Genomic DNA, 27,165 nt, shown 5'->3' with positions numbered 1-27,165 from the left:
TTCATTGATATAAATTTTATTTTTCATGCTAAAATGATTTTACAAATTTTATTTTGTCATACACAAGTATAAGAGTACCAGTTACAAGTGAATTTAAAAAATAGCATTGAGGGGCATGTCTATGCTTTTGTTCCTATTATAACCACATTTTCCTACACAAATGGCAATCTTAACTATAATTCAGAACTGAATTGTACAAATAATAAATTTAATATATGTACCATGATGTAGACCACTAAAGAGCAAGTATACAGAACATATTTTACATTTTCTATTCCACGATTTGAATTGACATTTAGAGTCTAGCCAGCCTCTGTGTAACAATACTCTGCATCTAGTACAGCCTGGCTTTGTTTCTCCTCATCCTGGACAGCACTAAGAATCACCCAGGACAGCTGATGCAGCATCCCCCCGACTTCTAGTTTCTAAAATTCTCCGTGAAGTGGGTCAATTTGGACTTCTACATGGTAGTAATATTACCTTTGGCCATTGGCACAATACTATTCTTTTGTGTTTTGCAGCATACAAAATATCCTGAAAACATTTTTCCTAAACACATTTCAATTAATGTAATTAAACAGAAGGCAATAACTTCCTTCTAGGATAGTTAGACTCAACTATGAAAAGCTTCTCATAATCTTGCTAAGCTATCTATGCAGTGCTTTGAGGGTTGAACACCAACCACATTATGTTGTTCAACTTGGAGGCTGTGCTAAATGTGCAAAAAAAAAAAAAAACAAAACAAACTAGAAATGGGATTGCATTGACATTTGAAAACATGGGAATTCCATTTAGTAACCATATAACTATTGGTTTTACCCAAATTAAAGATAAGTTTCAAAATTCCTCCGTGAAACCTGTAACTAAGCAAACCAAAGACACACAATGTAGTTCCAATTACAAACTGTGAATGAATATTGCTATGTAAGTAAATCCTGGATATAGAATTTAAATTTTTGATCAAGTATATCACAAATACATTCGTTTTGATCAAAAATAAAACTTGAATAATGGTTCTTACCCAACTATCTCAGATATATAATAATTTTTCTTAAAAAGTTAAATATCTTATTTAAAACCTAGTTTCACAAAAAAAAAGTGAGAGGCATAAAGCTGGCCCCTCTAAGATGTTCTCTGGGCCAAGCAACTGTTGTATTTCAGTGTTCTCAAACTCTTACCTAAAAGACCCAGTTTACCTTGTGATAACATATCAATAACTTTAAGATTAACCCTTATTACTTGCCCAAAAAGACAAATAATGTATTTGAAAACCTATAGCTTGTATACTTTTAAAGTATATGAATGGAACAATCTTTTAAAATATGAAGCATTGTCTAAATGTCTATTAACTTAAGCACTTTAAAAACCAAAAAGAATGGCAAGGACTCAGCAACACACTTGCCAATAAAATATCCAACATTATTTCCCAATAAGGCTAAGAACCAAAAAGGACTCATTAGGGCCAAGTTTCAAGTCTTCTAAGACATTACTTATCCTGTGTTTTGATGTCACCTCCTACCCCTTTGTACACTGCACTGCCATTTCCTAAGTGCAAATTTCAAGATCTGAAGTAAGTTATATTTTATTCTTGTAACTTTTTTTAAAAATAAAATAGCTACTTAAGCCCAAGTAAACAGGAATCAAAAGAAAACTGAGCACAAAATAAAGTTATGGTCTATTAAATGTTACCTCAATATGGGCTTTCAAGCAATTTCAAGGAAATTATCTCGTGTAATATTTTCACACTGTATCACAAATCTCAAACATAATAATCTTACTTATAAATAATTCACACTGAAAAGGTTTTATTTTTATTGGAATTTTTGAGGAGTATTAAACATTGAAACAATAATTAAGTTCCAGGGTAGTCTTTAAAGTATTCTATATACATTGTTCAATTTAGTTTTAGAAATATTTTAAATAGCAATTTGAAGGTACCAAAATCTTAGCCCCTATTAACTTCAAGAAATTTTATTCTATTTTAACATGCATTTGTGTGTGTGTTATTTATGTGTGCATATACATGTGTACTGTGTGTGTGTGTGGACAACAGAGAACAACTTGTAGAAGCTAAGATCTCCCCTTCTGCTATGAGATGTAGAAACTGAACTCAGGTCATCAGCCTTGGCAACATCTTTATCCACTGATCCAGTTTACTGGACACTTCTAATTTTTAACAGCATTAAGTCATGGCTTTCTGATAGATATTTTAAATAATAGGGCACAAATATGAGAGACAGAGAACCTAGTTCTGGCCATAGGGAAAGTATTTGCTGAAATATAATTTTAAAGCAAATCCTCTCAGCATCCTGCTGAGAAATCACATAAGAGAAGGAGACAGGAGAGCAACAGCAGGGTATTGTACACACAACACCCACACAGTCTGGGAGAGTACGGGATTAGAACAGAACAGAATTTACTTCTGAGAACATGGAGCAATACTATAATGTCTTCATCAAGTGTCTGGCTAGGTTATGAAGGAACTCATAAACATATATTCATACCCACCCTTTCTCCATGCCAGGTCAGACTCAGCACTGACCCAAGAAAAGCCAACGTCTCATTCATACTCCCAATGCTTCTACAGGTACTGTTCAGTTTCTCCAATACCTGGGTTCTGCTGCCGTTTGCTGCAGTTTCACTAATGACAGCTTTTTATCACCCTGGCCTACCCAGGAGTTACTTGACTCCCCTTGAACACTCAGGCAATCTGCACCTCTCTTCCTTTTATCTTTTACTTGGGTTTAAATTCCAACTGTTTTTTTAATGACTCAAATATCATTAAAACTAGACATTAAACCTAGATGTCTATACGCAATTGAATTTTTTAAAGTTAAGAAAAAACTGCAAGTGAATCACTGGGAGCAAAGTTGCTTCCAGTTGCTGCACGGTCCTGCCCTTCAGGCCTTCCACAGGTACTCTAGAAGAAAGTGAAACAGACTTTCTCACTTACACAGTGCAATCCCAGACGAAAGCACACACAGAAGGAACACGGAAGGTGACTACTATATGATGCATATGGAAAGATTGATTCTGAAGAAATGAATGAATGATGATTTTGTACACCATGAAATGAGACCTGAAGGGTAGGGAAAAGCACAACAGAAAGCACAGAAAGATTTCTTTACATTTTGTTTTTACACATAGAAAGTCACTAAAGCATCAACGTTAACTGACCAAACATTAAACTACATAGTTTATTGGTCAAGATGAGACATAGTCTTGGAGGCCTAACTACTGATAACAGTGATTTTTCAAGAAATAGGATTAAATATTTCTGGACAAAAGGAAAATCAGATGAGTCACAGCCACTGGTTACATTAAAATGAGATAATACAGATAATGAAGTGAGTTTAATACAGAAAGAATAAGCCCAACAGGACATTTGTGCAATTTGTGCAGACTGAAGGAGAATGAATGTGGAAGGTGGTGGGGGAGAGGATGACCAGCAAGCACAGGAAAGGAAAGCATCCATCAAAGACTGGTTTGACTGGAGAATGAATGACTGCAAATATGGTCTGGGTGTGACAGGAAGGCCAGCCTTGTAACCCCTGGGAATGTAAGACACAAAAAAATATACGTTTGTAATGTTAACTCATAGTGAGCAATATGGTATGGGAAAGACATAAATGTGCTTAAAGGGCAGGATTAAGCCATTAGAATTTATGTTTGATACTTGAGAATCAGACTGGTAAATAGGCTAGACACCACAACTAAGGTAGGCACTTGGGTATGTGAAAGGGAAAACCCAATTTCTTCAATGAGAAAACAAAAAGAAATTAATCTGGTGATGTGGTATTTTCCTCTATATGTTGTGAATGCCATTGGTTAATAAAGGCCTGCTTTAGACTTACAGCAGGACAGAAGAGAGCTAGGCAGGGAAAACAAAACTAAATGCTGGGAGAAAGGAGGTGGAGTCAGAGAGAAGCCATGGAGCCCCACTGGACACAAATGCTGAAACTTTTCCCAGTAAGCCACAGCCTCATGTGATACACAGATTAATAAAAATGGGTTAAATTAAGATGTAAAGATAGCCAATAAGAGGCTAGAGCTAATGGGCCAAGCAGTGATTTAAATAATATGGTTTCTGTGTGATTATTTCTGGGCCGAGTGGCTGAAATGCCAAGCGGCCCTCCTCCAACATCTGGTATCATATTTAGCTCCTATGATTAGTGTTATATTTCTAAAAGGGTCTTAGAGTTTTCTGAGTGAATAAGGTAAAGAACCTTATAGAAAATGAGGCTCAAAATTTGTCACAAGGTGAACACATCCATCATACTTAAAAATAGTGCTAGATGAAATTTAAAAAAGGAAGAATTATTTAACTGCTAGAAGCATCAAATCAGTATGATTACAAAGACTAAAAATTTAAAAGCAAACTACAGGTTTTATTTTGATATAGCTATCAATGTTCAATGAAAGCATTTCTTGAATAATTTTTAGTAAAAAATAATTTCCCTCCATAAAGCATTCATAAAATTGATGATAACTAATCATTGTGAAAAATATTTATGTAATTCTTAATATGAAAAGCAACATAAAAGTAAAGCATCAAACTGTTTTATTATATATCTATTTTATGCCAGATCTAACAAGTAGTCAGAATCTACTAATACTTTATAGATTTCTGAATTTCATTGCCTTGTTTTATTTTTTATGAACAACTTGCTTTACTTCTCAATCAGTACCACGTCTTTTGACATTTATCAAAGCTGTATAAAAGCCATGCACTTTATTTACAATATTGTACACAAAAGGAATATGTTTGATGATAACACAAAGTTCACGAAACTATACATGAAGCACATACTAAGAGGTTCTTACAAAGTGTAGAACAGAATTTTGCATACTGTTATGGTTGGTAAATATTATGCAACCATTAGCTAAAAATAACACAAAAACATGCAAATGAGTAGAATTTCAACAAACTAAAGGTTAAAAACATTTAGCTAATAGTTAAGTGATCATATAGTCAAAAGACTACCATCATGTAAGAATGGGAATTTATAAAACAGGTTAGTTTTTAAAAGTCCTCCATGACTTTCAGTAATTTCATATAAAAATCTTCAGAAGTTATTTTTCAAATAATGTTCATGACTGAACTATATTATCAATAGAGCTATAGATTAAGTCTATGACTTTTATATAATTATTTATTGTATTTAGAGGAAGTCTCACTTTTCATCTTGGGAACAAAGATAAGAAGAAAGCCAATCAGTTAACTTACAATCGAATAAAGGCTCCTGGTATGAGCAAATCATCGACACAGAATAAGAGTCCAGTAACCGCCTAAGGAGCAGATTCTGTCATCTGAGCCCTCAGTGTCCTACGGTACACTTTAGACATGCTCAATTCGAGAGGTCCTTCTAGGCAGTGCGTCCTCACTGACAGTTCTGAGCAAACCTGCGTGTGTACTTGCTCTGTCACATCTTCAGGCTTTACTGCTGTGGCTGAAGGACATTTAGATACTCAGACTGAGCCAACTGGTGAGTTGTGTTCCTTCCACAGTCCACGTACTGGTACCTCTCCTGCGATAACTGCTCAGAGTGTCCAAAGTACGTCGTTGTTACAGTTACTCTGAAAAGGGAAAGAGTGGAAAGAATATTCAAGTTGTACGTAAAAATTATCCCAAGAAGATTATTTGAGGATAAAAATCAAGCTAATATCAATTTATATTTCATGAGTTAAAACCCTAAAACTACTTACTGTGAATTAGAATGATCAGTTACTGATAATTTGGATTTGGTATTAATGATGACAATATTATAGACATGGGATTTTTAGGAAACAGTTCTTCACCAGATCCAAAAATGGTAACTGAGCAACCCTGTCTAATTATCTGCTTAGATAATACATAAAAATAGATAATAATATATATTTCTTTATAACTACATTAAACATATTTCTAAAATATATATTTAAAAGTATGTCTTAAAATATAAGTAGTTATTTTGACTAAAAGTAGTTTATTACATTTTTTTAAAAGGATCACATGGTTCCCTCATGATAGGAAAAATGAAAATTAAATGCTAATCAATGACCAAAACATCAAATACAACCAATAATATTTTATGTACCTAAGTAACACCTTATGGGAGGCCTTGAGTGCCAGCCTCGGTACCCCCTCAGGGCTCAAAATTGGATGTCTATGGCAAGCAAGGATCTGAGGGTAAAAAAATTTACTCAGCACATTACCTCTGCATCTTCTTTATTTTTCATGTGAGGAGTAAAAGTGAAGTGAAAGGATGCGGAAAAGAAGAAGCATAAGAAAAAGGAAAATAAAGAAGAATAAGGGGAAGAAGTAGCGAGAAGAAGGAGAAGAATGGAAGATCTCCACAAATTTTCTAGTTTTTACAGACATAGTTGGAAAATTCCACGGGCAAGGACAATGATAATATGCATATCAAAATCACAAAAAGGGCAGGTAGAACTTAACAAAGCAGTACTTTGGAACAGGTGACATGACCCAGGAAAGAGCCAGCATCCAAGGGGAAGTACCTGACTTTCCAAACCATTAGATAAAGTTACCAAACATCCCTGATTCCTGGATTTACCCATTCTCCTCATCCAAACTCTTTGGTGATAACCAGTTTGGTGGATGCCCAGATTTGGTTGTTAACAAAAGTTGGGGCATGCTCAGTGCCTGTCTTCTATAGAAATTTCTATGTGGTCTATTAGCAGGTAGTTTTGTGGGATTGGCTCTATGTAAATTTGACTAAAGAGGGACTGTTATTGCTCTAAGGCCTCATGGTGTGGGTGAATGGGGGTAAGGCCTTTCTGTTGCCTAGGCAGAGGTTACACTGCTGAGTTGTTCTGGAAATGAATCCCATTTTGAAGGGAATAATCATAGCTTCACAAGGTTTCCACAGATATGACAGCGACTTTTACAACAGACAAGTGTTCCTGCAGCTCTGCAAGATGGGAGTCCTATAAGTTGTACACTCGTGGGTCTGCCTTGCTGAATCTGTCAGCTGTACATTTACTGTAGAGTCCTGTGGGCTCCAATAATACCCACCAAAGCATTATTCTTCCTTGGTGCTGTAAGTTTACTTACCAAGAAGAAAGGAACAGCTGTTGGTCCACACTCTCAGTGTTAACCCTGCCTTCTTCCCATAATGCCTGCAGGTTTTTGACTGTGTCTCTGAGAAACTATAGCTAGCTAAATGAGAAAACATTTACATTTTACATAACAATCTTGTAAGGCTGAAGGCCCAGCTGAGATGGCCTTCATGGGGATGCATCTCATAAAAGACTTTATAAACTCAAAGTATTAGCAAGAGCTATTTTTGCAAACATGACCATACTTACTGCATCATGAGTACTATGTTGTGTACTTTGATGGAGGCCAGTGTACAGAAATCGCTGTTAAAGAAATTAAAATGGGAAGAGAAATGTTATTATATTAACTAAACTTCTGGTATACCTAATAGACACTGAATATCGATTTTTGTTTTATTTTTCCCCTTTGAGATAGAATCTCCCTATGTTATGTAGGTTGGCCTCAATAATCTTCCCTCTCTCATCCTCCTTAATAGCTGGGAATATGGGCCCATGTGTTCATTATTAAGAATACATAAGAAGTGCTGAAGAGATGGCTTTTGGGTAAAACACTTGCTGGGTAAGCATGAGGACTAGGGTTTGAATACCAAGCACTCAGGCTGAAAGCCAGGCATGGCAGGATACACTTGTAAATTCAGTACTACAAGCTGGGGACAGGATATTAGGTGCTTGCTAGCCAGGCAGCATCACCAAATAAATGAACTCTAGGTTTTCATAACAGACCCTAACTTAAGATAAAGGTAGAAACTGATAATGGAAAACACTCAACTTCAACCCTGGCCTCCACAAATGCATGCATGGGTGTGTTTATCCTCACACATGCAGCACACACACACACATACACAATATTAAAAAGTCATCAGAACTATGGGTTCATAAAAAATTATTATGCATTAAAAATCTCAGTACTCCTATATTAATATACCATGAATATATTATAACTAAAATAAGTAATATACATATATAATATATATTGTAATATATATGCAAAATCTTGGAAATAAAGATGAATTTCATGGGTACAGGTACATATGTACATTTTATGTACACTGTAGAGTATAAAGCAGCAAAGCACGCTTAGAGAACGGAGCAAAGACTGAAAATGTGGTCATTTTAATGGATAATGTTATAAAAATTCAGGAAACAAAAGATAAAGCAACTAAAAATCAACACTTACTACATGTAACTCATTTCCTCAGCAATAACTGTGGGTACCGTATAATCAATCTGAAAGTAAAAACAACGGAATAACAAGGAAAACATCAACAGAGGATAGGATTCAAACACTAATCAAAACTTTCCAAGAGTTAGAAATCTTTTCTTTAACAAACTTGGTTTATACTTATATGGAACACATGTCCAAGTCTTTGAGGACATCCCCCCTCGTTCCCTTTTACAATACACAGGGTGCAGAACTATCTAACTCTCTCAGACTGTCCGTGACTGAGGCTTACCTGCTTCATATCAAGTGGGCCAATATTAGTTATGTTGTTTAAGCGTGCTTTTCCAATAACTGTTTTTGAAAACTGAACTTGAGCAGTGATGTTTTCAACTTCAACAGAATAATAGTTATTGTTTGTTATATTTAGTGTGTTCTGTAAAAAGAAAGGAGGCAGACAAAACAAATTATCTTTAAATAGGCACACAAATGTGAATTCAAAACTATAGATCAAATGATTTTAGTTGTGACTATGCCTCATTTATTAGGTATATTATAATATTAACAAAATATTAACATGTCAAATTAACAAAAATATCAAAGAACATTTACAGAGATCTATGTGTATATGAAACACAAAATTCAAAATTTTGAAAATCAGACACAGAAAATATATTACATAAAAATATGGAAAATTAAATTTTAGAACTTTTTTTTTAGTTTTAGAAAAAGTTGGACCAAATGTAATTTTAAAATTTCATTTAAATGCTTATGCATTATGTGTGTGTGTGTGTGTCTACCAACTACATACTTAGTACTTAAAAAAATAAACAAACAAAAAACACAGTCTTGAAATGGAAATAATTGTTTTCAAATAGGATATCAAGTTTCAAAAGTCCTGCAAACTTTGAACTCACTAGGTAGCAGCTAAGAATGACCTTGAATTTCTCCTCCTAGCTCTACAGTCCTCCTAGGCACCACCAAGTCTGGTTTTGTGTGGCAACAGGAACTAAATCAGATCTTTGTGCATAATAGGCAAAAGATACTACCAAATAAGTGGCATTATCAGCCTGTTCACATGAAAATGGCATTTTTCACTTACATGCTTGTAGAGATATATACCAAATTAGCATGCAGACAAAAAGGTTAGATTAAAGTTTGTCACTCAAACTGGCTTCTACTTTCATTCTTTTGCCCTAACCTCCAGTGGCAGCATCACGGACATATGCTACCATGGCCAGCTTTAGTTTGCATGTTTTAAATTCACAACTATTTATCAAATTACTTTGGAAAATAGTCAATGAAAAAGTCTTTCATGCAGAGAAATGCAGTGTGCTCTCAGCTGAAATCTGCATGAACACTCTACAGCAACCACTGCTGCTTGACACTGCACAGCACATTTCTCCAGCACTTTTCTACTTTCATTTTTAATGATTCTCACTATTAACGCCTTTCTCTTTAAGAAATTTCTTGTAAGCTTTGGTAAAAGATAAAAATGTATACAATGGTAGCTATAATGGTCTGTCCTGTCCCTTTAAGAGATAAGCCATGCCCACTCCCTTCCAGTCCACGGAGGCAAGCCGATCTTCAGCTTCCAGCCTGAGTCCCTCCCTTTCTACCTCTCTCTCAAAGAGGCAGCTTCTGCCTTGCTCCTTTCTCCCCTTTTCCCTCCTTTCCCTTCTCTTCCATAACCCGCTAAATAAATACCCAATTTCTCTGTATGGCATGCCTATCTGTCACAGTCTTTCACCTGCCATGTGGCTTTCTACCTGGGACCCGGCTGCCCACTGCCTGTCGCCACTCGGGGACCTGCAGCATTTAACTTAAACCATTACATTGGTGCCATCTAGCCTGGTAGACTCTTCTGCTCGTCACCCAGGATCGGGATCTAGAACTGGGTAGTTTTTCCACAACCACATGTTCCATCTGCCTGAGCCCTTCGTTGCTTTCCATAGCTAAAAACATGACCAGACGACCAGGGTCAGTCCTCCCACACTAGCACTGCACACGCTGTACAGTGCATTAGACTGGAGGCCCAGGGTCCCTCAGATTTTTCTTTCTCTCTTTTCTTTTCTTTTCCTTTTCTTTTCTTTTCTACCACTTATCAGTGGTCCTCATTGTGAGAGACTACTCGGAGCGGCCTCTAGCCTCTCTGGCTTCCAAGTCGCCCGGACCGAAGCCAGTCAGGCTTTAGCACCCCACTTGTAGATTGAGGACACTTTTCTACAAGCCTGTGGTGTTTGCCACCATTTCACACCCCACCTATAGAGTAGACGTCCCCCTATAAGCCCTGCGGTGTCACCGTTTTTTGTGGGTTTTTACATTTTCAGCTATGGAATAAACCCTCACTCTGCTGGTGTCCTGCCAGCTCCACTGGTCCACTTTTCCTCAGACTGTCCCTGTCACAACTACTGCTGCCAACAAGACTGGTGGGATCCACGGGAGGCAGCTGTTTTCAATTCCAGCCTTTAGCTCCCCACCACAGCTTGTGGCATGGTGACTCAGCAACAGGGAGGAGCACGCCTCTAAGTCTCTCTTTCATATAACATGTGACCACTGCAATTCTGGCTGTCAGGTGACTTCACCGCCACCTTAACTGAGAGCCAGATCAGGTAATCAAGTTCTGCCATCTTTATTGAGGTATTCCCTGCCTGGTCCCGGTTTACAAGTTATTCAGGTGTGTACCTGCAAGTTATAAAGGTGTGAGGACAAATACACACTATGAAATTTCTCTCTCACGCTGCCTTCCATAATCTTAAAAATACTTTTCATTGTACAAAAACATCTGTTACAGTCATTCTGCTGCTGTCTAAAACTTCTGTTTTCACAAACCCAAAAAAATTCTTGTGAGCCCCAGGGAGCTGAATTGAAGGATTCACCTTAATCAGATCAGATACATCTCTCTCAATTCCCTGGTCCTAATTTTTTTTCCTAAACCTAGTTTTGTCCTCTGTTCTGCCAATACCTTAAAGAGGTATAAAAGACACCAGATATTTCCATACCACAAACACCAGACAGGAACAAAGTGACCAGCTACCCCAGGATGTGATCAGCACCCAGCTTTCTCAGGATCCCCTCCCCCAGATGATGCCTACAAATAATCAGGAAGCAGTCTTGAAAATCTGGCACCCCAATTCCTTTAACTTGTTGTGCCTAACCTCCCGCCATTTTATTATAAAAAAGAGATAGGAATGCAATGGTCTGCCCTGTCCCTTTAAGAAACAAGCCATGCCCATTCCCTCCCTCTTCTGCTGAGGCATGCTGATCTTCAGCTTCCAGCCTGAGACCCTCCCTTTTTCCCCCATCTCTAAAAGAGGCAGCTTCTGCCTTGCTCCCCTCTCCCCACTTCTTCACTTCCCCCATCTGTTCCTCTCTCTTTCTCTCTCTCTCTCTGCCTCTCTCTCTGCTCTTAGCTCTTCTTCCCTTCCAAAACCCACTAAATAAATATCCAATTTCACTCTGCATGGTGTGCCTATCCATCTCAGTCTCTCACCCGCTCTGTGGCTTCCTGCCTGGGACGTGGCTGCCTTCTTGGCTTGCCATGGTCTCTGGACTTGCTGCCTGCTGCTGCTTGGGAACCTGTGGCATGGTTTCATGGCCTGCTGCCCACTGCCACCACTCAGGGACCTGCAGCATTTTACTTAAACCATTACAGTAGCCTTAAACATAATAATTCTTAGGAAAAAAAAAAAAACCTGCCATCTTGGAACTAGGAATTCCATTGTGCCCATCTAATTACACCAAAATCAGGAAAGTTAGAGATTTACTAGACACTCTTGATCCCAAGGATGAAATGCCTACAATTCAGGTCCAGAGCCTGAGGCCATTAAGGGCAAGAGTTCAGTTAACAAATATAGAGAAATCATAATGGTCCAGTATAACGGGGAAGGAGTAAGACACCAGGACCTTCCCTTTTGGGAGCCTAAGAGGAGAACAGCAAGACTAAAAAATTGTAGTATAGTGTCTTTTCCCCAGAAGTCCTTTTCCCAGAGTAAGACTTTTGGATAAGAGTCTCCATTAACTGAGGGCTTGGGGAAAGACTGGCGCTAAAAAAAGCCATTTTCATTATCTCTGGCAAGAGAAACTTAAGGCCCTTTCGTTTTGTGCACACAGGTGCTTACCGTCAAGGTCAAGATTAGCTTCCTGAATCTCTGATTTTAGGTCACACCGCAGTTTTACATGACCTTTTTCTCCCATTTAATGCTACACACAATAAACTGTGCAGTCTTTCTTCAGTTAGATGCTGCTGGTAGCCATTCTGAGTCACCCTCAGATCAGTGTCCATCTCCTCCTCCTCCCTCACACCAACCGCACACATCCTCACTGGGACCTGAACCCTCTTGCCAAAGTAGGTTTCCAGCATTCATGTGTATCTGCCATGTAAAAATATCTGAGACATTTAAAGGTCTATATGGAGGCTGATTTATGTATTTTGTTAGCAATTGAATGTATTGTTGAGAGTTGAGAGTTAAGTCTTCAAAGTAGAATCAAGATCATGATGAATTACAGAAGTTTTCCCGTGTCTTGTAATAAAGACTGAAGTGTTCCATTAGTACAGTGTTGGTGACTGGTACTATGGCGCTATGATACATAAGGCGTTCAGTCCTTGCTCCTGGCTGACAATTTCCAGCTCAGTACATTAAATTATGGTTTTGTCCAACTGTAGTTGGCTATCTTCCAATCATGCTGATGCAGCTAATGCTTCATAAAATCTCAAAAAGGACCCAGATCACCTCTCTACAGATAAAACACGTGCTGGGGAGCATTACACACCCCAATTCTATAGGAACAGAAGCCACGCCTCTGCTGTTTACTCTGTTTTTTTATATGTCTATGGACCTGTAGCCCTTAAAATATCCTTTTTTAATGAACCAATAAATGCAAGTATATTGCTGCCTTTGTTCAGACAAAGTAACCAAACTAAAACATAGGTTATGAGACTACCAACTGATAGTGTACCAGACGTTTTGTGTGTCTGAGCCTGAAACTGGCTTCTGAGTAAAAATAAGACAGCTGGGACTGAATGTCTGACCCTGAGGTCTGAAGGTTACCTGCAGCTGGCCAGTGTCAGAGTTTATGAATTTAGAGGGTACTTGGCTGGTTTCTTTTGCAGAACTGCCTGCCTGATGCTGAGGATAAATCCTCTAAGTTGGGATCACAGAAGTCATGGGAGAGAGAACCCAGTTTTATTTTTGTCCAGGGCATCCCCAAACATTCTTAGCTACTATAAATGGCGGTATTCATTATTTTATACATTGTTATGACCAAATATCCAACAGAAAGCAGCTTGAGAAAGGAGGCCTTGTCTCAGCTTCTATATGATGAGACGATGGCAGATGCTTGAGAGCTGATAACATCTCACACTCTTAGTTAATAAGCACAGTTATGAGTATTTCTGCTTAGCTTGCTTCTCCTACTGATTCAGCCCAAGACCTCAGTCCTTAAGATGGAACTGCCTACACCTGAAGAGGGTACTTCCCACCTTAACCTACTATAGACAATCCCTCCCAGCACTACCCAGAAGCTTTTTTACTAGATAGATGTTTCTCGATTCTGTCAGATTGACAGTCAATACTAACATTCTCAAGTACACTCACACCCCTCATTTGAAGAGGCAGAACTAACACAACTGTGGTACTGTGAAAGGACCTCCTGCTTATGACCTATAGTCCTATCAGCCTTTTACTTCAGTGTCCTCGAGTGAAGCCTAATGTTCAACTTAACAGAAATTCTATTTCTGACCTAACGGTCAAATTCCTTAATTTCATTATGAGAATCCTTGCATAATTATTTAAAACATAGTAAGACACTATCATTTAAATATATTGGTATTTAAAAGCAAATAACATACTCATGAGAACTCTGCCAAACTGACCACAGCATCCACTGGGCTTGAAGTCATAAACAACTATGATGGCACAAGTGATTATATAGCAAACCATGCTCTTCTTAGCCAAACGCTAATAAATGTAAATGTAGATATAAGATCTGTAAAGTTTTTCAAAGTTTGGTGGATATATAATCCTTTTCAAAATCACATTTATGGTAAACCCACAGGCCATTTTCACATATTCTAACTTGAAACAATCAGATCACCACTTCAGCTTCATGGGGTTGTTTTTTGTTTTGTTTTGTTTTGTTTTGTTGATTTTATGAGACAGGGTTTCTCTGTAGCTTTGGAGCCTGTCCTGGAACTCTTGGTGACCAGGCTGGCCTCGAACTCACAGAGATCTGCCTGTCTCTGCCTCCTAAGTGCTGGAATTATAGGTGTGTGCCACCACTGCCCAGCTTCAACTTTATCTTTAAACAGAACTAAATAAAGGTTTATTAAAGGTGGCAGAATTTTTATTTCATAAAATGGAAAGCAAAAATACTGTATTCATGACATTTAATGTTTCAACTGTTAACCTTGTTAAGGATTACCTGGAGTCAAATATTGAAAAGTAAACTGACTATATTTTTTTCTTTCCCAGAAATTGTTTACTTGATCTTCCTACAAAAGACAACTTCAAATGTTAAAGATTCTCCACATACTCAAATATTATGGGATTATTTCCTAACATTACTGGCAGAACCAAAAATGGTAGTAGGACCAAAACAGAAAATTCAACGCTAGCTAGAAAGGATGAGTAAACCATCTCACAGCAAATCTGAACCAACGGACCCCCCCCCACCCACCCACCCATTCTGTCCACTGTGACGTTCCCCAGGCCAACGCCAGTCCCTGGCCCTGCAGCTGCTGGGCGCCCACCCCCAATCCCAGCTGGCTTCCACCACTGAGGGACAAATCATACCAGCCAGAACAGGCCCAGGCCACATAAGCCAGAATGGAATTCCAGCAGACTCCACAGGTCCAAACACAGTCTACACTAGTAAGGAGAACAGATGCCATAGGCCCACATACAGTCCACACCATCTGAAAGAACAGCCTCAGGAAGTCAGGCTGGTCCTAGGTACCCCAGAAGAAGACTCAGACTTTTCTGGAGGCCAGGTCCGATCTAGAAACCCCAAATGACTACCAGATCAAGGGATTTATCAATTACCAGAACCCTTGGTCATTAATATCTCTCAATATCAATGAACTCAATTCACCAATAAAGACACAGGCTAAGAGAATGAACATGAAAACAGGATTCATCTTTCTGCAGCATACAAGAAACACACTCAACATCAAAGACAGTCATTACCTCAGAGTAAAGGGTTGGAAAAGATTTTTCAATCAAATGGACCTAAGAAACAAGCTGGTACAACAAAACTAATATCTAACAAGATAGACTTACAACTAAAACAAATAAAAAGAAAAGGACATTTCATATTCACCAATGAAAAACCCACCAAAATGACTTTTCAATTTTTAACATCTATGCCTCAAATGCAAGGTACCTACATTTATAAAAAAATATTACTAAAGCTAAAATCACATAATGAACCCCACACATTACTTGTGGGAGATTTCAACAGCCCAATCTCACAAATGAACGGGTCATTCAGACAGAAATTAAACAGAGAAGTATCAGAACTTACAGATCTTGATTCAAATGAACCTAACAGATAAATACAGAATGTTTCGCCCAAACCCAAAGGATATACCTTCTGAGCACCTCAAAGAACTTTATCCAAAATTGACCACATATTCGATCACAAAGTAAGTTTTAATAAATACAAAAAAATTGGACTAACACCTTGTATGTTATCAGATCACTATGGATTAAAGTTGGAGACCAACAAACTGCAGAAAGCACTACAAACTCATGGAAATTAAACAACTCTCAATTGAATTACCACTGTGTCAAGGAAAAAATAAAGAAATTAAAGACTTTCTAGAATTCATTGAAAATGAATGTACAACATACCCAAATTATTGGGCCATAATGAAAGCAATGCTAAAAATAAAGTTCATAGCACTAACAAGACGATAGAAAGATATCCCATACCCATGGATCATATTTTAACATAGTAACAATGGTCATCTTAACAAAAGCAATCTACAACTTTATTGCAATCCCCATTAAAATCCCAACAAAATTCTTTACAGACCTTGAAAGAACAATACTCAACTTCAACTTTTTTTTTGAAAAGTAAAAATCCAGGATAGCTAAAATTATTATCCTGTACAATAAAAGAACTGCCAGAGGTATCACAATCCCTGATATCAAGCTCTACTAGAGTTATAGTAATAAAAACAGCATGGTGTTGTAATAAAAATAAACTGGTGGATCAATGGACTCTAATGAAAGACCCAGACAGAAATTCATACATCTTGATTTTTGGCAGAAATGTCAAAGCTATATGGGGAAAAAAAAGCACCTTTAACAAATGCTGTTGTAAATGTGTCCTGCACAAAACTCAAGTCCAAGAGGAACAATGATGTCAACACAAATCCAGTTACACTGAACTTCACGGAAGAAAAAGTGAGGAACAGCTTTGAACACCTTGGCACAGGAGACAATTTCCTGAATAGAACGCCAGTAGCATAAGCATGAAGACTGACAATTAATAAAGAGGACCTCAAGAAACTGAAAAGCTTCTGTAAGGCAAAAAACATTGCCAAAAGGACAAAATGAAGCCTACAGAATGGGAAAGATCTTTATCAACACCACAGCCAACAAAGAACTCAAGAAACTAGACATCAAAATTAAATAATCCAATTAAAAAATAGGGTACAGATCTAAGCATAAAATTCTCAATAGACGAATTTCAAATGGCAGAGAAACACTTAAGGAAATGTTCATCATCCTTAGCCATCAGGGAAATGCAAATCAAAATGACTCTGAATTACCATCTTACACCTGTCAGAATGGCTAAGTTCAAAACCACAAATGACAGCTTATGCTGGAGAGGATGTGGAGCAAGGGGAACACTCCTCCATTGCTGGTGTGAGTACAAATTTGAACAGCCACTTTGGACATCAACATGGAAGTTTCTCAGAAAATTGGGAATCAGTTTACCTAAAGACCCAATGATACAACTCTTGGGAATATACCCAAAGAATGCTCAATCATACCACAAAGACATTTGCTCAACTATGTTCACAGTGGTTTTATTTGTAATAGCCAGAATCTAGAAACAACCTAGATGCTCATTAACCAAAGAATGAATGAAGAAAATGTGGTACATTTTCATAATAGATTATTACTCAGTTGTAAAAAAACAAAAACTTCAAGAAATTTGAAGGTAAATGGAGGGGACTAGAAAAAAATTGTTCTGAGTGAGGTAACCCAGACCCAGAAAAGCAAACATTATATACTCACTCAAAAGTGAATATTAACTGGAGGAGGAAGAGAAGGCTGTTGTTGGGATGTAAAGTAAATAAATTAATTTAAAAAACAATGCAAATTCATGGAAAACACAGCAGCAATGGGTCAGCAGCAAGCATTCTCTGAGCAGAGCAAATGCGTCCCTGCTCAACACAAAGGATGGAGTGAAGGCCTTCAGCAAAAGTGTGCACTTACCGTGATATTTAAATATATGGTTCGCTTTTGTAAATCGTAACTGACATAGGCTGATTTTACGCCAATATACTTCACATCAATAGATCGAGGGAAAAGGAAAAACACAGCCAATCCAGACAGCAGCAGGCAGACAGATACAGATGCCATCACATACAGTTTTCTGAAAAGAAAAAGAGGGCTTACATATGAGCCATCCAAAATTACATAGAACAACATGTAACAAATTTTTATTTGAATTCTTCTGCCACATATTATAGCAGCAAGAAGAAACATTTGATTTTACCAAATTTTCACTCTAGAACTATTAACTAAGGTTGGTACTACTAAGTTAAAATAGTCTCCTTAGAAGATAAACTATTATTTTTGGAAAATGAGATTTCAGCCTTATAATGAATTATTTAGAACTGTATTTTCAATCCAGACTTTACATTAGAATCAAGTGTAGGGCTCTTTACAAACATAGAATCCAGGTGTCCATCTGAATTCATGGAAGCAGGGTTTGAACCAGACAGTCTTACTTCCTGCCATCATAAAACCGGGAAAGCTCATTACATAGCATAAACACATGGCTCCCTATCCTCATTAACTCTAGTCCTTTTAGACTCCCTCCCTAAGTACTTATGTACTCAGTTCAAAAACCATTGTTTACTTTAATCTACTGAGCAGCGAAGATGTTATTTATTCTGTTTTGCTTAGTATTAAGCATGTATAAGAGAAAAAAAGATAAATTACCTACATGTCTTTTCTATCCATATAACTCCTCTGAAATATGTATTTTCTTTCAAGGTTACACTCAAACTGTGGTTTCAGATTTCTTGTGCACTTCACTAGGCAGTGCTCTCTCTCCTAAGAGCCAATTTCATTCTGAGTCCCGCACTCCCTTCACCTTCCTGTAACCTATTCTTCTCTGTACTCTCTCCTCCCTGAAACTTCCTATGTCTCAATCAAGTTAACTGCATACACCTTAGAACAGCTGTTAAAAACTCCCTAATGACTTTTCTAGGTACTCTGGATTCTTAAGAAGAAGAAAGATGGCTTATTAAGAAGAAGTAAAGTAAATGAACAAAATTTCACTAAACTGCTACCACAGAGTTTATGCTGCTGTGTGGAGCAAACCAGCCAATTCCCACTCATTTGCTGGGGAATTTTTCACATCTTAGTAATAATGATCCCCAAGTAACCAATAAACAAACTCATATTTGTCATGCCTACATATACTCATTGGCACAAAAGAAATATAAAAATCATCGTTGATCACACATCCTAACTTTGTTGTATTTCCAATATTTCACTAGGTTGTTTTCTTTTTTTTTTTTCTTTTTTTTTTTTTTTTTTGGTTTTTCAAGACAGGGTTTCTCTGCAGCTTTTTTAGAGCCTGTCCTGGACCTAGCACTTGTAGACCAGGCTGGCCTCGAACTCAGAGATCCGCCTGCCTCTGCCTTACTTGTATACACACACACACACACGCACACACATTTATTTGCTTTGTGTTATTTGAGACAGGGTCTCAGAGAGACATAGGCCAGAGAATACCTTGAATTTCTATATAGCTGAGGACGGCCTTGAATTTCTGATCTTCCTGCTTACTGGGATTACAGGTGTGTGCCATCATGCCTGGCTGCTCTTACTGTATTTGAAAACTATCTTCACTATAAAGTTTCCAAAAGTGGAATTTCTGCACCAAAGACTGAAACCTATGTAGTTTTGCTTAGAAAATACAAAATGCTTATTCAACTAGCAAGACATGAGAATATTTTTTTTCAGTCAGTAGTGTCAACAAAACATGCTGCCAAAATTCAGGGCTTTTGCCAATCTGAGAGAAATTTATCTCTGTGGAGATTGAATTTGCATTTCTTTAAGGAACAAGCTGGAGTCTTATATTTTATTTATATTTTAATAAGTAATAATAATAATTAATAAATAAAGCTTGCCTGAAGATCAGAGGGTAAAAGTAAGTCACTAGAGGCCAGGGAGTGGTCACACACTTTAAATCCCAGGATTTGGGAGATAGAGATGGTGGATCTCTTTGAGTACAAAGCCACCCTGGGCTACACAAGACCAATGTAGAAACAGAGGTGGCTCACACTTTTAATTCCAGTACTAGGAAGTCACACTCCTTTAGTCCCAGCACTAGAGGGGAATATAAAAAGGGAGGAGACAAATCCTCAGGTTTCAATCTGTGGTAACCCAGCCTTGGTAGAGGTAAGACTTCTCTAAGGGTTTGGCTGTTTTGCTTTTCTGATCTTCAGTTGAAACCCAAAATCTGTCTCTGGTTCTTACTATTCGTGCTACAGTTTATTTTCCTTTATTTAAAGGTAATTTATATTGCTTTTTGTGAGGTATTTTCCACAGCTTCTATTTTAAGCCACCTTTGTGTAGTTGGCTTTTTTTTTTCTTTTCAAAATTTGACATCCTGTACAGAAGGGGGTCAGTCCTCTGCATATGATTTGTAGACATTACTTCTTGGTTTATCATTCCTTTTGTTTTCAACCTGTGGAAGTTTATCTATACTAAGTCAAATGTGCTTTTTCATTACCAGTAGATTCTAAATCACAGCTGTTGAAAAAGTTTCCCACTTTGAGATTTTAAGTTGGCCAAACTGTTTTCACCATTTTACTTCTCTGAATTTTAAAATAAAAGGCCACATTAGGTTTATATAAGGTTTGATTGATTTTAATTCCATGATTGCTAAATATTTTATTCAACAGCTTAGTTGAAGCATCATAGCCAAGAAGCGGTGAGCCTTCTGTCCCTTACTGATTAAATGAACCTCTTGTCTGGATGTTCAAAGGGTTTTTCTTCTTTAAACCTCCAAAGTCCCTGGTCTTCACTAGAATGTCTCTCAGGGTGTCTCTTCTGGTACTTAGAATTGAATAAGACCTTCTATTCTAGTCATGTGCCCCTCAAGGAAACAATTAGTAATTAATCCATTCTTAATTTGCTTCTGTGGGGTTGGAATTACATACACTGTTTTCCTATTTTCTGTCATTTTTCTCAAAGCTTTTTATTATGTACATGTGGTAGTTTGAATGTAACTGGCCCCCATAAGGTTACTGGGAGTGGCGTTATTATGAGGTGTGGCTTTGTTGGAACAAGTGTAGCCTTGTTGGAGGAAGCTTGTCACTGTGGAGGTGGGTTTTGAGACCTCATGTATGCTCAAGCCACACCCAGTGTCTCAGACTACTTTTTGTTGCCTCAGGTCAAGATGTAGAAATCTGAGCTCTTTCTCCAGCACCATATCTGCCTGCACACTATCACGTCGCACCGTGATGACTAAACCTTTGAAAATATAAGCGACCCCAATTAAATATTTTCTTTATAAGAGTTATTGTGGTCATGATGTCTCTTCATAGCATTAAAACCCTAAGATAGTATGCATGGTAGTTTTAATGAGAATGTTTGAATGCTTAATCATCAGTGAGAGGCCTACTAAGGATTAGGTGTGGCCTTGGAGTAGGTGTGGCCTTGTTGGAGAAAGTGGATCTCTAGGGGTGGGCTCAAACCAGGCCCAGTGTCTCTCTCTTCCTGCAGTCTGTGGATCTGGAAGTAGAACTCTCACCCACATCTCTAGCACCATGTCTGAAGGCTTGCTGTCAAGCTCCCTGCTATGTTAAGGGTCTAAACCTCTGAACCTGTAAAAAAAAAAACCCAATTAAATGTTTTCTTTCCTAAGAGTTAACACTGCCATGGTGTCTCTCCACAACAACAGAACACTAGGTCTCTGTTTACATGCCTCGTGTCTACTCCATTTCTTCACATTTCCTAGGGTATCGTATTTGCCCTGTGTACATCCAATTTTATAGAAAATGTATTTTTCTAGACATTGTAATGGGTGTGTTGGTTATATTTTCACATGCTCCCATCAATTTATCTCATTTCTGAACTTGTCTACGTCTAAGTTGTTGCCATATCTTGTAGTTTAAATTTTACATATATTTAAAGGTTCCCATCTTTTTGTGTTTCGGTTTTCAGCATGCTTTTGATTTGTTTCTTATGTTCCATACTGAGTAACGGGATGTGCTCAGCCCTTTCTGACCTTCTCAAGGCCACTGTGAGTTTTCTGCAATCTCTGTTCTTCTCATTGTAACAAATATTCTGAAAAAAAAAATTTTGCCAGGAGTGCTGGGTGAAGGCATCTTCTTTAGGGGTGAAGCATTTGATTTCTACATCAGGACTCTTGGGATCGTTACAGGCTCCCTTAGCTTCTCGTCAAATGTGCACGCATCTGCTAACCATGCTGCATTCTCTGTGGCCATTATGCTTTGGATTATCATTCTGTAGCCAGCGAGAACACAGAATGTCCTATGCCTGATGAAAATGGCCTGTGTACATGTGTGTTACTGCCACTATGTTAGGACTCTTAATAAACACATTTCTGAAGATAGAGGTGGCATGAAGTTTTCGAATCCTCATCTCAATCAGTAATTTTTGTTAAAGACACAGGCATATCATGATATAACCTAAAAACTAGATACATTTTTCTTCTTAAATGTCTTAGCTAGTGTAATTACTAATACAGAGTTTGAAAGTAAAAATATAGAAATAACAAAAAAGCAGAAATCTTATAATCACTTACGTTCTTCTTGGCCGTAATCGCTGATCACTATATGGGATCAATGCCACCAATTGGTTTTCTTGCCCTAAAGTGATAGATGTACATTAAAAATTCAATAACACCTGTAACTAAAAATACCATGGTGTTCTGCAAAATCTGCCTTCAAAACACCAGAATACTTCTCTCCTTATTTCTTTAAGAAGCTGTGATTTATACCTTCAAAAATTAATCCAAAAGTTGAGTAATAGAGAAGATACTATGGTTTTTCATAATGTCTAATTAACCAAAAGTAGTATAAATAATGAGGGCTCTGCTATCCTTTGATCCATGGGTTCTAAAACCAAATTTTAAAATAAAGCAAAACTGAAAAGTCATGACTTTCAGGAGATCTGAACTTAGGTCCACGCGTTCAGCTCCACTGTTTTCCTCAGTCCAGTCTGACTGAGGGTATAAGAAACACCGCCGCTGCCTTTTCCTGATCCCCAGTTATTCTAGCGCTGAGCCAAAACTGCTATTTAAGTCTTATGCTCTCTAAAGCTCACTGTTCTCACCTGCAATCACTAATTTCAAGAGATTCCCTAAATAGACATATTTCCTTAGTTCACTTGCTCTAAAAATCACAATCAAAACCCAACTCTCTTTAAACTCTCAGCATCACCTCCTTTATCTTCATTCTTGGTCCTTAATGTGATACAGGGAGAGAATGTCCCTAACAATGTACCTGGCAAAGGTACATTTTTACATGTCCTAAATTAACCTACAGGGAAGAAAACAGAAAAAGAAAAGAGATCAGTTCATTCAGCTCATGCATCAAACAAAGAAAAGGAGCAAGTGCTCCCTTTCCTTTCCTGTATGTTAAAGAGGAAGCAACCAGACCACACTGTTTTCTGCTTTTGGAACCAAACAACCAGACAGCAAAACCTTCTCTTTCTAGCCTCTCCCACTTTCCATGGGCTTCTCTGTTTTCCTGGCATCTTTTCTAGACCCAGATGTAAATAATTTATAGTTTTTCTCCCAGTATTTCACTATGGATTATCTTGGTCCCTTAGGTCCAGCAGACACTTCTCCAAGTGCTATTTGGCCATGCTGCTGAAGAGAATTTGTAATAGGACCAACTCTTTTACCTTTGGCTAATATCTGTAACAGCTAAATAAGCCCTTTGTTTCATAGACCCCCTCTCCCTCAGGAATTTAACAGTATCTACCCATCTACCTGCTCCTATGTCCCTCCTTGAAAAGCTCCCTGTATCCTCTACAGGGTCACCCTTCTGTACTAGGTATCATCTTCCTGCTTCTACTCAGGACACTGCTCTAATAACTATCTCATCTCCTGTGTTAACAGTGCGTCCCCTATGAAACACTTTTACCAGCATGCACACATCTAGCACACACTCTTCTGACTTTAGAACCTCCCAGATACCACCTCTCCTCTCTCCGATTCTAGAGCAAAACTCACAAAACCTATTTCTTTATTTAAGATGCTACATTACTCCCCCAACACCTTTTAGTGTGCATTAATTCAAGAAAAAAAATGGTCTACACATCCTCCTGCAACTACTCAAACTACTTTTTAAAGAAATCCTCAGTTGCCCCCACATCACAAAACCAACGGGCAGCCCCCAGGCCCCACACAACTTCATCAGTCATCACGCTAACAGTGGCTCTCTCCTCTTCAGAGCATTTTCCTACCTATCCTCTAGGGCACCAAAGACAGATTTCCTCCTTCTCTTGCAACTGTTCTCAAGTGCTGCACTGGCCCGAGTTCATGCCAAAGTCCCTTACTTTTTCTTCTACCCAAACTCTTAAGAACAGTGTTCCCATCAAGTTCCACTTGAAGTGTCACCGTACTTCAATGGCACCAGGTAAGATACACTCTTCAGCTTCAGACCCTTATAACTACCCATTAAAAACCTCACTTTGATGCCAAGCCCACATCCCCAAACATGTCTGAGCTCCTTACCTCACTTCTGACATGCATACTTAAATTGCTTTTATGCCTATTTTAGAAAATAGCTACTTCATTCTTTAAATTGTTGGATAGAATAAAAAAATCTTTGGGGTGTTTCTTGATTATCTACTTTCCATAACCCACACTCAGGCTACCAAAAAGCCTACTGACCATAGCTCAAAAGCATGGCTAGAAAGACAGAAATAGTATTCCTATCCTACCACACTGGTGTATTAATTTCTTCAACTACAATACGTCTTTTATTCTTAAGAAGCTACTGCCTCCAGAAAGATAAAACCACCATTCAGTACTCTATGCAATAAACTCCACTTAATGCAAGGCACTTTTCAAGAGACTCTGGAATTCCTCGTGCAGTCATTTTGTCCTTAGGGCCTCCCCAGGGTCACCCACTGTCAGCACACAGAGAAGTATACCACAACACACTTTATTATTTTCCTATCAGTACAACTCAAGTACCCTACAAATAGGAGTGAGAGAAGTATTTCCTTCTGTCTTCCCCATGACAAAGCACAACCTCTTTTTTTTTTCCTTACTTGGCTCTTCTTCATACACCATAGATTTCCTTTTTGAAATGTCTAAGTGGGACATGAAGAACTTATTGTTTAGATAATGAGTTACTGAATCATGTAACTACCAACATCCAATATGGCAAAATGATTGTGATATGGCTTCTAAAGATGTCAAAAAGGACTAAAGTCCTCAGTGGAATGACAGCGCATATTGGCTATTACAGCAGACAAGCATGAAAAAAATCAGGAACTGTCTGCTTTTGTGTCTTTCTGACTCAACAAATCTGGTAAGTTTTAACTTCGAATCCCTGAAAGCAGGATGGTGTAAGGCGACAGGCTCTGCGTTACTTGAGCAAATGTCTGGAATCCTTTAAGAGGACTACCCGTGCAGTAACACGTACCCCTAGGAATTCTTCCTGTTCCTTGGCAAGTGGGACAAGTGACACTATCTCTTCCGGTAAATTCCACGTACGGAAACTGAGAGACATCTCCGTTTCGTCCATCTTCGTTATGCACTTCGCTGCTAACCAATCCATTCCTCATATTGTCTGTCGACGTGACCCCATCATAGCCATCTTCTTTATGCGAATGCAAAGGCAAATGAGAAAGAGACTTTCCCATGTCTAATGAAAGAGAAAAATCTGACAGTAAATTCCAGGCTCGAAGTAATCTCATGGGATATTTACAGGGTTAGGTAAGTGCAAATTACTTGTGGGATTAAAATTATACTCAATCAAAATCATGTCTGACATGAGGGAGCCATTTCCTCGGACCCAGAAGTGCTCTTCTAACGAAACAATGTGAAATAAAATCTTGGTGATAAGAATAAGGGTCAAAATGGTGAGTAACATTTGGTAAAAGTTTACAGCACAGACAGACCTGAGGCCCTCTTAGTGTTCTTAAAAGAGATATATGTTCTTATTCTTAGTTTTTACAGAAACAAACAAACAAACATGTTTTAACTAGAAAGCACTTGGCACTAAATGTGAAATTAATTGCTGGCTTATTACAACCAATCGCCAGCTAACTTCACAGTGACATTTGACTCATTTAAAATTCATACTCCTTTAAGTTCCAAACTTGGAATTCTTGCATCAAACAACTGCAAATATTTACAAAAAGAAGAAAAATCTCTGAATCAGAAGTTTATTTAAGTCATGAATATTTTCCTCTAACAGTCTGGCAGTTAAGCAAATATTCAAAAATATTAAATATAATTTACAATATAAAATAGCACAATTTACTATATTAATGTCATTTTTAGGGTAACAGCTTAGATATAAAAGCTTACATTCCAAGGAAGAATAATTACTCCTACAAGTCATACAGAAATAAGTCCTCCAGATAGGTCATGCAATACATTAAAGTCCTACAATTTCATGACGGAAAGGAACATGAAAAGTCACATAAAACAACATCCTGGTATTCTGGAAAAAAAGTAATAGAAATCGAAAACAATTTTTCAAATGGTGCAACTCATTCTTCCTACGGTTAATCATGTATCATTTATCAGTTCCTAAATACCATTAGGCAATCATTAGATACCACTTTTAAATTATTTAATAAATAAAACTAAATAATTCAAGTTACCCCCATATGAAGGAAATTTTGCTTTTCAAATTTTGTACACTATTTGCTGAATTCACTCACAGTATAGACAATAACATTAAACAAAACATCGAGTAGTATACAAGAGTAAAAGGGTAAAATAATGAATAAAAGTATTTCCAAAAGTTTTATGCACACATTGCCTACCTAATCTCAAATAAATTAATGACTGACTTCCAAACAAACAGTATCCTAACTTGGCTCAATGAAAGCAAATTAGAGCCAAACCAACACACTTGCCAGCCACAGGTGCACAGGGATGAATTTTAATCATTACTGTTCCCACACAATGTGACCTTGGAAGCTATGCAGAACACTGGGTGCTTTGGGAATGACTGGCCTCGGCGGAAGCCGTGGGGTACACCCTTTTAGCTCTCTTAGACAACAGGGGTGAAAAACTATGTCCACTGAAGACAGCTAAGTGGCTTTTGAGATCCACAGCAACCTTGACATATTCTGCTGAAGGCAGGTTTAGGCACGCAGCAGATTAGGCAGTAACTTGAATCCTACGATTCGTGTCTAGTTTTTCTTCAAGGTACTGCCAAGTGTAAGTACTGTTATTTTGGAGACTTACTTGAGGTTTTAAAAGGAGTGCACGATCCCCTTCGCCTCCTCCCTGGCCTCAATGTTTATGTCGCGGTCTTGTGAACTCAATACGGTTCTCAGATCCAGGTCTGGAAACGAGGGTGGAAAAAAAGATAAATACAGCACAGCATCCAACAGAGATGTGTCACCAGAAGCGGGGTCAGTTCTGAAGGGCTGGGGAGGGAAGGGAACTAGAGCCTTTCAAAAGGCGACACAAGGAAATCCCCGGATGATATTAACATCCGAGCCACCTTGCAACCAGAAAGGGAC

The 27,165-nt window shown here is 38.0% G+C and overlaps 1 protein-coding gene across 1 annotated transcript; it reads right to left on the bottom strand.

Moving 5' to 3' along the window:
• Positions 1-27,165, bottom strand: Tmem106b (transmembrane protein 106B). The gene is made up of 8 exons (XM_038318735.2): positions 26,885-27,165; positions 25,104-25,325; positions 22,247-22,310; positions 17,671-17,830; positions 8,514-8,654; positions 8,237-8,286; positions 7,309-7,362; positions 1-5,577 (listed from the first exon to the last, which is right to left on the bottom strand). Exons 2-8 carry the CDS (start codon positions 25,321-25,323, stop codon positions 5,439-5,441), a joined length of 828 nt encoding a protein of 275 aa, XP_038174663.1. The 5' UTR covers positions 25,324-25,325; positions 26,885-27,165; the 3' UTR covers positions 1-5,438.

This window comes from Arvicola amphibius, chromosome 2 (assembly GCF_903992535.2).
Source record: "Arvicola amphibius chromosome 2, mArvAmp1.2, whole genome shotgun sequence".
Taxonomy (NCBI): domain Eukaryota; kingdom Metazoa; phylum Chordata; class Mammalia; order Rodentia; family Cricetidae; genus Arvicola; species Arvicola amphibius.
This window is presented reverse-complemented; position numbering and strand designations above follow the sequence as displayed.